General features: G+C 56.3%; 1 protein-coding gene across 3 annotated transcripts; it reads right to left on the reverse strand.

Annotated features, from left to right (window-relative positions):
- Window positions 1-904: 904 nt before the first annotated feature.
- Window positions 905-7,153, reverse strand: SAXO5 (stabilizer of axonemal microtubules 5). 3 transcript variants are annotated; one of them, XM_078443442.2, is made up of 9 exons: window positions 6,999-7,153; window positions 4,712-5,297; window positions 3,576-3,682; window positions 3,387-3,487; window positions 3,024-3,136; window positions 2,833-2,942; window positions 2,255-2,459; window positions 1,658-1,800; window positions 905-1,073 (listed from the first exon to the last, which is right to left on the reverse strand). In XM_078443442.2, the coding sequence occupies exons 1-9, from the start codon at window positions 7,011-7,013 to the stop codon at window positions 927-929; spliced, it is 1,527 nt and encodes a 508-aa protein (XP_078299568.1). In that variant the 5' UTR covers window positions 7,014-7,153; the 3' UTR covers window positions 905-926. The 3 variants fall into 3 exon arrangements, with proteins under 3 accessions (XP_078299568.1, XP_078299567.1, XP_060486109.1); XM_078443441.2 differs by having other exon boundaries at window positions 905-1,154; window positions 6,999-7,151; XM_060630126.3 differs by having other exon boundaries at window positions 905-1,154; window positions 1,658-1,743; window positions 6,999-7,150.
- Window positions 7,154-10,586: the final 3,433 nt, after the last annotated feature.

A 10,586-nucleotide genomic window follows, 5' to 3' on the forward strand; every position in this document is an offset into this window, starting at 1 on the left:
GACAGAGCAATCTCACCACACCCGAGACCTTCAAGATGGGGGCGCTGTCCAAGGTACCATTTGTTGACCTGCTTGTCAAGCCCTGTCAAGGACTGGCTTCAGGGCTCCAACCCAGCCTCCTCCTTTCCACCCTCTTCATTTTGTCCCTGGCTGGACATCTACCCCCTTGAACTTGATCATATCCTGATGGTTTTCGTTCGTTTGTCCCCGGACCCAGCTCTGACCTGGGGGCCAATTGCCCAGCCAGCCAGGGCATTGTGGGTGAACCACAATGGAGAAAATCGCTGGGCCACTCTCAGCTTCCCCACTCCTTCATTGTCCCTCCTCTGAGCCCCACCCAGCCTCTCAACGATTGAAATCTCCTTTCCATACCTTCATCTTCCTCTTTCCTCGTCACCTTCATGCTCAGAAGGGAAGTGCTCTCCCTCCTTGACCCTCAGGCACACGCATGGACACGTGTGCACATTTCTCATTTATAACATTCTAACGAGAGGACTGCCCTGCATCTCCGCGTTACAGATGAGCAAACAGATGAGGCTCACAGGGATGAAGTGACCTGCCCAAGACTACTATCCAGGACAGAAGAGTTAAGATTTGGAGCCTGTCCATTCAGCCCTGGGAGCCTAGGTTCTCAACACTTCACCTCAGTGCCCTGTTCAACACTATGACTCCACTCTCTCCATATCATTCAGATTTGGTGGTGCACCTGACACCTTACACTGAGTCCAACCGCCAAGCCCTTGTATAAGCTAGAGTGGCCTCCCTGCCCAGAGTGGGGTGACCTTCAGGGCCCACGGAAGTATGTGTTCAGGTTTTTTTTTTTTTTTTTTGATGGAGTCACTCTCTCCTGTACAGTCTCCATCCCACCAAGCATCATCTTTCATGGCTGACTGATGAGGAGGGGTGAGATGTTGCCAAGGTAGTGTTTATTGCTGGCTAGGGCATGGGTAAGTAGGGGGCTGGGGGGTCTGAGGGTCTACCTTCCCAGCCCCACAGACCCACTGGCGGGGGGAGCCCAGAGGCACATGGCTGTCCTGGAGGTTGGCCGATCTCAGCACCGCTGGGCCCTGGAACTTGAAGGCAAACTCATCCTCGTATTGGGTTGAGAAGAAGCGCTGTCCACCCAGCGGGGGCTCAATGTGGTTATACTTGCACTGTGGAGTCAGGGCGGGGAGCCTGGCAGGACAGCCTGAAGGGTGGTTGACCTACCTGGCCCACCCCGTGGTCCCCATATGACCCTGGGAGCAGCAAAGGCTGATGATTGGGCTCTGAGGAGGTAGGCAAAAGGTGTCCCAGTTTGGGCTGCCCCAGGAGCTGGATGGGAAGCTGGAGAGAAAGCGGGGGACCCCTGGAATGACCCCAGGGCTGTGGTGACCTTAGGCAACTCTGAGCTACCCCTCAGCTGAGAGTATACCTGTGGCTGGTGATATAAAGATGTCCTCGAGCTGACCCTGAAATGACCCTGGAGGTGAGCTAGGGATGACCTTGAGGCTGGAGTGACATTAAGATGACCCTGTGCCTGGGGTCACTGTAGAGTGATCCTGAACGAACTTGACACTAATTCTGGGCCTGAGGTCACAGCGTTATCATCCTGGGACAAAACTACACTGCTTTGGGGGGTTACCGGTCAGGGAGATACCCCTTCCCCCTCCCTCACCCGCTGTAGCATCTCGTCAGTCACGGAGGCGGGAGCTGTTCTATGCGGCTTCAGCATCTTCTGGTTCATGGTTAAAAAATCTGTTTCTGTAGATTTGGGTGGGGGTAGTCGAGCTGAGGGGCTGAGGGAGGAGGGGCAGGGCCCTGGGGCAGGAACGGGTGAGATTAAGCACGGAGTAAGAGTTCAGGCGAAGCCTGAGCCCAAGGTGAAGTTAAAGCGAAGGAAGGACTAGGAGGCGGGGAGAAGGGAGGAGCCAGGGGCGGGGCAAACACAGAGTTGTTGCGCGGGGGGGGGGGGGGGGCAGGAAGGGTAGTCTAGTTGGTCAGGGGGCGGAGCCAGAGTCCGACTGAAGAGCAGGGGTCAGGGTTCAGGTGAGGGCAGATACGGGGAGGGGCGGGACTATGGTCATGCAGGGGGCGGTGCCTTGGCGGAGGTGGGGTGGGGGGAGGGGGCAGAATCAGATCCTCGACGGGACGAGGTTGTGGGGGGGCAGAGTTGGGATATCGGTTCAAGAGGTGGAATCCAGCAGCTCAGAAGGCGGAGGTAGAGTGGGGCGGTGGGCGGGGCGAGAACGGCGGGGGCGGGGTTAGAGCTCACCGCCGGTGCCCTGGGGCAGGTTGCTAGGCAGCAAGTGGAGAGTGGGCACTCTCTGCGGCTTCTGGATGGTGCCCGGGGAGCAGTAGTCCGTGCCCGTGGAGGTCTGGAAGAACTGTCCGAGCAGCGAGGACTCCCCTAGGCCCACGTGACTCTGCAGTTTCTCGTGAGGCACGTGGCGGCTGGGTGGCTTGTTCAGGGGCAGTGGCTGTAGGACCACATGGCATCTGGGAAGCTCCCAAATGTGCGGGGTGTCCCAGAACTCGGGCGGGAGAGAAGAGGTGAGCGCTATACGACCTTGGACAGCTCACACCCTCCTTGGGCCCCACGTGCTGGTGCTGGGAGTTGGCATTGTATCTCATTTTGCAGACAGAGCCACTGAGGCTGGGAGTGGTTAACTGACTTAACCTTAGATCCCGCAGATAGATCCAGGAGATCCCCCCCACCCACCCCCCCCACCCCCCCCCACACACACATGTCCAGCTCACTCTCACCTCAAGGCCTCTGCACTTGCTATCCGTACTGTCTAGGGAACCCTTGTCCCTGATGAGCCCTGTGGCCTTCTCCCCCTTCCTGCTGACCTGGCCGTGGAAGAAGTGCACCGAGGTGGTGAGGCTGCCCGGGCCGGGGCACCGATTTCCTTCCAGGATGTGCGATGCCGGAGTCTGGTCGTGGTGAAGAACAAAACGCTCTGCCAGTGACAGAATAGGTGCTGAGCCAACCTGGGAGGCTGCTGCGGAAGCAGGGGGCAGGGTGGGCAGCAGACTCCCACCTGGCTCTCGGGGGTAGAAGTGTTCAGCCTCGGTGGTCCTGTCACGGAAGAGCCCATCTCCAGGACGAATATTCACATAGTGGATGTGGGCCGAGGCCTGGGCCTTGTCATACCTGCAGGTAAGGGGGGATCCGCTCTATGATCAGATAGATCTGATCTGGGCCCTTGCAACTCCCAGGAAATGGGAGAGGGGCAGACTTCCCAAAGGCCAGGCTGTGGGGTGCTACTGGTGGGAGATCTGGGCAATAGTGGGCCTTGCTTGGAGGTGAGGGGCACCCACAGTACTGGCTCGAGAGCCTCAGGTGGTACACTCCACCTGTCGCTGAGAGGCCTTTGCTCCATCCTGGTGGAAGGCCACAGTACCTGTCTGGGGGCAGACCCTGGGGCCCGTAGGCTTGTTTCTGCTCGGAGCACACGGGCCCATAGCCAATCTTGGAGTCTCCCAGCTCCACACTGGAGGAGGCCTGTGGGTGGACAGAGGTGGGAAGAGGGCGGCACCACCCAGCCCCCATCACTGCCCTCCCCAGCAGCACCAGCCCCACCTCGATTTACCCTCTTACACATCGAGGCAGGTGGGCCTGGCAGGGCCTGAAACTGTCTCTGGTAGGAGGTCCCATCGTCCTGTGTCCTGTGGTCCCACTGGAGTGCGTTGCTGCCCCCTGAGGAGGAGCAAGAGAGAGAGAACAACATTGGTTCCACGCAGCCTCGGGCCCACTGGGGTTCGATTCCTTGCCTGGAAAGGGGAGGTGGGCAGTCCTGACTAGCCCCCCCCCCCCCGAGGGCTGTTGTGGAAAAACAGCCAAAATAATACAAATAATGGTAACAAGAATAGCTACCAACATACCAGACCAGAGCCAGGAATCTAGGCTAAGTGCTTCAAACCTCATTTGAGAGTTAGTAAGATTCTCCCCACTCTACAGCCTTCCTGAGGCTCAGAGAAATCAAGTCACTTGCCAGAAGTCACGAAATTCAAAACCAGAACTGAGTCCAATCCAGATCTGACAATCCCTGACTCCAGCTTGGAGGGACTCTTGCCTAGTGATGTCCACCGGCAGGTCCCCGAGTCACAGAATTGGAAAATCACACAAATGACAGCTAGTCTTTTTTGAGCGCTCACTCTATGCCAGTTGCCTCATGCACTCCGGGCTCTTTTGTCTTCACCAGCTCCTATAAAGTGGGGAGCTGTTGTTGCACTCATTTTGCAGAGGAGGAAAATCGAGACTTGGAGATGTCGACTTGGTCAGACTCACATAACTACTATGGTGGCGGGCCTGGGATGTGTGTGTGTTGGGGGGGGGGGGGGGCACTTAGCAGATTTGTCCAAACCACCATTCATGCCTTCTGCCCAGGGCACAGCCCCTCGAAAAAATTCAGGAGCTATGCCATTCAGTGAATGTAGAAACTGAGGCTCAGGAAGGTTCTAGGTTTTCTCAGGCTCGGCACTATTGACATTTGGGGCCCCGTAATTCTTTACTAGGGCCAGCTGTGCCGTGCACGGTAGGATATATTCAGCAGCATTCCTGGCCTCCATGCATTCCCTGCTAGGACTACCCCCTTCCGCGGGTCGTGACAACCAAAACGATCTCCAGACTTTGCCAAATGTCCCCTGGGAGAGGGCGCGGAATCCCCGCGGGCCTGGAGAACCTAGGGGTTGGCAAATCGCGCGTGGGGCGCGTGGGCGCGCTCACCGAAGTGGCTGCAGGGCGCGCGGGGCCGCGGGCACGCGTCGTGGGGCGGGAAAAGCGCCTGGTAGGTGGTGGGCGGGATGCGCAGCTTGGCTGGGTCGCCGGCAGGCACCGAGTCGCGGTCGAAGATGAGGCGCGCGCCGCGGATCTGCTCTCTGGCGCGCGCCGGCAGCTCCGGCCAGCCAAAGTCCGCGCGCGCGGTGGAGAGGCCTGTACGGGAGCGCGCGGGCGCGTACACGCGCAAGTTGGTGGCCGGCGTGGCGAGGGTGCGCTCCCGCGTCCCCGACGGCGCGGACGGCTGCGGCGCCAGGGGCGCGAACGCGCGGTGCGCCTCCGACTGGAGCTCCGCGCCTGCGGCGCGGGTGTCCTGTCGGAAGAAGGACCTGACGGGCGGCTCCTGGCACGACAGCGCGCGGGTGACGCCCGGGTAGGCCGGGAAGTCCCGGTGCGACGTGGGTTGCATGGCGTCCACGTGCAGCCGCGGATCCGGCCCTAGTGCAAAGTGCGAGGCCTTGAGGAAGTCCAGCCGGGACATCGGGCATGGCAGGAGGGCGACCGCGGCCATCGCCATCGGGGGACAAGGCGCCACCTGTGAGAGGGCGGAGATAATGAGACTGAGCAAGTGCCCGCCTGAGGACAATGCTGGTTTTACTCCTTCCTGTGCACCAGGCACTGGGCATTGGGGAGGGGGGGGGGGGTCTGAGGACTTCCTAAAAAAACAGGCTCAGGGGCGCCTGGGTGGCTCAGTCTGTTGGGCATCCGACTTCGGCTCAGGTCATGATCTTGCCGTTGGTGGGTTCGAGCCATGCGTCCGGCTCTGTGCTGACAGCTTGGAGCCTGGAGCCTGCTTCGGATTCTGTGTCTCCCTCTCTTTCTGCCCCTCCCCTGCTCATTCTCTGTCTCTCTCTGTCTCTCTCTGTCTCTGAATAAAAATTAAACAAACAAAACAGGCCTAGCCCCTGTGCCCCCCCCCCCCCCCCCCCCCGGGGAAAGTAGAGAGCATAGAGATAAAAGCATTCTTTGGGCACTTACCATGTGCCAGGCCCTGTTCTAGGTCCTTGGCAGGGGGAACATCAGGTAACAAAACAGACCAAGAGCCAGTGCTCTTGTGGAGGTGACAATGGGGGGTGACAGACAATGCTGAAAAAATACAACACTACAAATTGCAGCGGCATTAGTAGAAGGAGCTGAGTGCTGTGCCTAAAAACATCACACAGCATAGGAGGGTGGTGGTGAGGGGACGAGGGTTGCAGTTTTAAATGGGATGGTGTCACTGAGATGACAGTTGAGAAAAGACCTGGAAAATGTGGGAGAGGAGCATATGGGGACGGGGGCGGGGGGGGGAGTAACATTCCAGGCAGAAGGAACAGCAGGTGCCAAGGCCAGTGCAGGGTGGGCCACAAGAAGGACTGCAGAATCAAGCACTGCAGTCTAGTCTCTTTGATACGGGAGCCCCTTCTCCTCACCCTCAGGTAGTGGTCAAGGCCATGGCCCTCCCCTCCGTATGTGGGATCTTCCATCTCTGCTCAGTCCTGGCCACAGTCTCTGCCACCCCTCCCCCCCGTGGGTCTTCCTGCCCTCTGCAATTGTCCTGGGTGCCGATTGTTCTCCCGGATCTCTTCCTATCCTGAAACTCTCAGAGGCATAGACGTCTCTCTCCACTTCTCTGACCTCCAGCTCCAGGCTCCCGGCACCCCATTTAGCTGACGGGGACATTCCTGCCTTTGCTCTGAGCAGGGGAGTCTCCCCGACCCTGCTCCCAGCCCCTCTGAGAGCAGTCCCAGTGTGTGGGGGGGTACCGCAGGCTCACCCCCGCTCAGACCGAGTCAGCTCAAAACCGGTCATGTCGACCTCTTTAGGAAACAGGGCCCATGGGGCGCCTGGCCGGCTCAGTCGGTTAAGCATCTGACTTCCGCTCAGGTCATGATCTCATGGGCTCGGGGCTGACAGCTCAGAGCCCGGAGCCCGCTTCGGATTCTGTGTCTCCCTCTCTCTCTCTGCCCCTCCTCTGCTCACGCTCTGTCTCTCCGTCTCTCAAAAATAAATAAACATTAAAAACAACAATAAAAAATATTTAGAAAACAGGGGCCAAGCATTTTAACCAAACCACAGGTGTTCAGAGTCTTCGTTTGCTTCTTTGATCAGTTTGGCGCCTGAAATAGGTGAGAGCTGAGAAGTCTCCAATAGCCTACGGAGAATCTAACAATTGAAATCAAGGTCACCTCGGAATAAGCAATCGGGTTCCTGTGAGCTTCAGTTTCCACATCAGGGATGAGCATGTGGGACGTACCTCAAGGGGTGGCATGGGGACTGATGAGTCTTAGGAAATGCCCTTGGCCACTGGCCTGACCCTCTGGACTCCCTGTGTCCCCCGGTCTCCCAGAAGATGCTCAAATGTTCCTTCCGAGGCTGTGTCCCCGCGTGGTCCAATTCTGCCCATTGTGACCAAAGAGCTTCCCTCACCCAGCGTTGTCACAATGGTCCCCAGCCACTCTGAGGGCAGCTGGGAAGAAGAACGGGAGTGAGGCCAGAGGATCCTGCCTCCGGAGAGCTCAAGAGAGCTAGGCAAGTGACTTGACTTCTCGAAGCCTCAGTTTTGCCATCTGGAAAATGGGGCTTCAGAAAGCAGGAGTGAGGATTGGAGGCAGTATGTTCATTATTATCATTTTCCTGCTTATCTGCTTCTCAGCACTCCCCACGCAGGACGAGCCAACGTCTTTGGTCGTTGAGTCACTGCACTGCTTAATGTCACTCCAGGGCTCGCAGACCTCCGAGGTGTCCTTAGGGACACCAGTGCCCCCCCCAGCCCAAAGACCGCCAGGAACACACCCGAGGCTGACCAAATCCAAGCTTGTTACTTGTGACTGCGAGCGAGAGCACACCCTCCGGGGAGCTGTGGGTATGAGCTGAGACGGGCTTGTCTTCACCTGGGCTGTGTCCCTGCTTCTGGGAGGTTCGAGGCAATGGGGGTTCGCGTTGCAGGTTTTTACTGCTGGGAGATTTGGCTTTCCTTGTTGAGATGACCTGACAAATGAAAATAATATACAAAACAATAGGAAAGAGGGAAATGGGGAGTCAGGGTCTCATGGGGACAGAGGTTCGGTTTGGGCAGCTGAAAAGTTCTGAAAGAGGGCAGTGAGGACAGTCTCATGAATGTGCTTAATGCCACTGGGCAGAACATTTAAAAATGGTTAAGATGGTCGATTTTATGTCATGTGTATTTTACCACAATGAATAACATTTAAAAATTAAAAAAAAAAGTTTTAATGTTTATTTTGAGAGAGAGAGAGAGAGGCAGAGTGCGAGTGGGGGAGGGGCACAGAGAGGGAGACACAGAATCCCAAGCAGGCTCCAGGCTCCGAGCTGTCAGCACAGAGCCCGACGCGGGGCTCGAACCCACCGAGTGTGAGATCACGACCTGAGCTGAAGTCGGACGCCCAACCGACGGAGCCACCCAGATGCCCCTCAATATAAAACATTTTTTAAATGGAAAAACAATTTCTTAAAAAAAACAAACAAACAAAGCAGATGAAGGGGCGCCTGGGTGTTTCAGTCCGTTGAGCATCTGACTTTGGATTTCAGCTCAGGGCATGATCTCACAGCTGGTGAGTTCGAGCCCTGCATCGGCTCTGCCCTGACAGGGCAGAGCCTGCTTGAAATTCTGTCTCCCTCTCTCTCTGCCCCTCTCCCTCCGCCTGCTCTCTATCTCTCTCAAAAAAAAATTAAAAATAAAATGAAATAAATGTATAAATATGTAAATTTATATAAACATATAAATTTATATACATATAAATAAATTATGTAAACATAAATATGTTTACATAAATAAAGTTCATGACCCCGAATCAGCTACTAAATAGGCTCTTTCCTTCCTCCTTCCTTCTTTCTCTTTCTCCCTCTCCCCCCACCTCTCTTCTTGAGATATAGTCGACATATAACATTGCCTATGTTTGAGACACAACATATTGATTTGATACATTTATATTGCAATATGATTGTCAAGGTAACATTAGCTAATACCTCCCCAGGACCTATTCCCCGAGTGGGTTTCTTCTCACTAAATTGAAGCAAATTGTTGCATTGTCCTCTGGGGTGAGGCCCCATCACCGGCTCCCCCACCGGGAGGGTAGGGCGTTGGGCACCGGCCAGGCTGATGCAAACACAGTTTCCGCCTGGTCCTTCTGTCTGCTGGGAAAAGGAGGGGGTGGATCCTGGATGCTGTCAGAAAGCAAGGGGCGGGGGAGAGAATTCTGTTGTTGAGGATCTTAGTTTTTCCGCAGAAAGTCTCGGGAGAGAACGGCAGCGCTCAGACTCTCCAGGAAGAGCGAACGCCTGGTTGTTGCTGTGGTTTGGACAATGCTCATGTTTTGCCTGCCTTCGGCTTGTTTTGTCTCGTCCCACCACGGTCACGGAGTGGCCTTGTCCAGCGCCGGCGTTCTGTGAAATTATTTATGTCTCGCTGGAGCGCACCAGGGCCTAGCTGGGGCTGCCGGGCCAGCTCCTAGCAACCACAAGGCCAGCTGTGAATGCCAGTCTAGCTCCCGTCCCTCTCTCAAAGGTCAAGCTCGGCCCTAACTGATGGTGGAGGACGCTGGGAGGGTTGGCCAGGGCCCGAAAGACTCTCTGCTGTGTGCTTGGGGCCTGGCACGGGGCCGGCCACCCAGCAGGCACTCGGAGAAACGCACTGTGCTGTCACGAAGCAGTCAGGGACAGCCCGCGCTCAAGAGAAGGGACGTAACCACTCATTCAGCAGCAGGCTCCATAGCCCAAGATCCTCGTCCCTTTGCAGGCTTTGGGCTTGGCTTGGCTTTTGTCGGCGGCAGGAACAGTGTCCCGAGTTTTAAGCAAGGAGGTCTGTGGTCAGATGTGGGGGTTAAAGAGTGTCCTGAGATGTTGTCGGGGAAGGCAGATGGGGGAGGCGGGGCTTGGGGTCCAGAGAGAAGGAGGGCTGCCTATGGAGGGGGCCGTGGGCCGGGAGGAAGTGATACTTGGGTGACTGTTGGGACGTGGGAGGGATGTGTGGGGGGAGAAAGAGGAGACAGTGATGACCGGTCTGTGACTGGGTGGCTCAGTGGCTGGCGGGGGAGCCCTGAGATGGGGACACGGAGAGCAAGACGTTAGGGGATGATGCTACAGTCGGTCTGGGACTTGCCAAGCGTGGGGATGGGGGTTGTGGGATGAGTAGGGACATTGTCCACGGGGCAGGTGGGAACAGGATCAGGTCAGGATTAAAGAGGCATGAGGAAGGGGGCGCCTGGGTGGCTCAGTCGGTTAAGCATCTGACTTCGGCTCAGGTCACCATCTCAAGGTTTGTGAGTTCGAGCCCCGCATCGGGCTCTGTGCTGATGGCTCAGAGCCTGGAGCTTTCTTCGAATTCTCTGTCTCCTTCTCTCTCTGCCCCTCCCCCACTTGTGCTCTGTCTCTCAAAAAATTAATTTAAAAAAATTATTAAAAAAAAAAAAAGAGTCACGAGGGAGAGGTGGCCAGGGAACTCGTGGGAGTGGACAGGGTTTCCCGGGATAGTGTGGATGGAGCGCACACACAGAGCTTTGGGCAGGGAGCTGAGCCCTGCAAGCTATGGCATTTATTCAGAATCTATTTTGTGCCAGGCTGTGGGGACGTAGCTGTGACCAAGACAGATCAAATTTCTCACATTCTTTTGAGGCACAAATAACTAGACAGCCAGACAAAGACACAATATAGTTATGTTAGTACTACAAGCTAAGGAGAAAAATAAGGCATCAGGACATGTGGGTGGGAAGTGCCCAGGACGGTGTGAGGGGAGGTCCCATGAGAAGACAGATGATGTTCTAGTAAACATGAGGAAGAGGTGAGGGAGGGATCCATGTGGGAATCTGGAGGGAGAACATTCCAGGCA

Source organism: Panthera onca, chromosome A2 (genome assembly GCF_046562875.1).
Source record: "Panthera onca isolate mPanOnc1 chromosome A2, mPanOnc1 haplotype 2, whole genome shotgun sequence".
Classification (NCBI taxonomy): Eukaryota; Metazoa; Chordata; class Mammalia; order Carnivora; family Felidae; genus Panthera; species Panthera onca.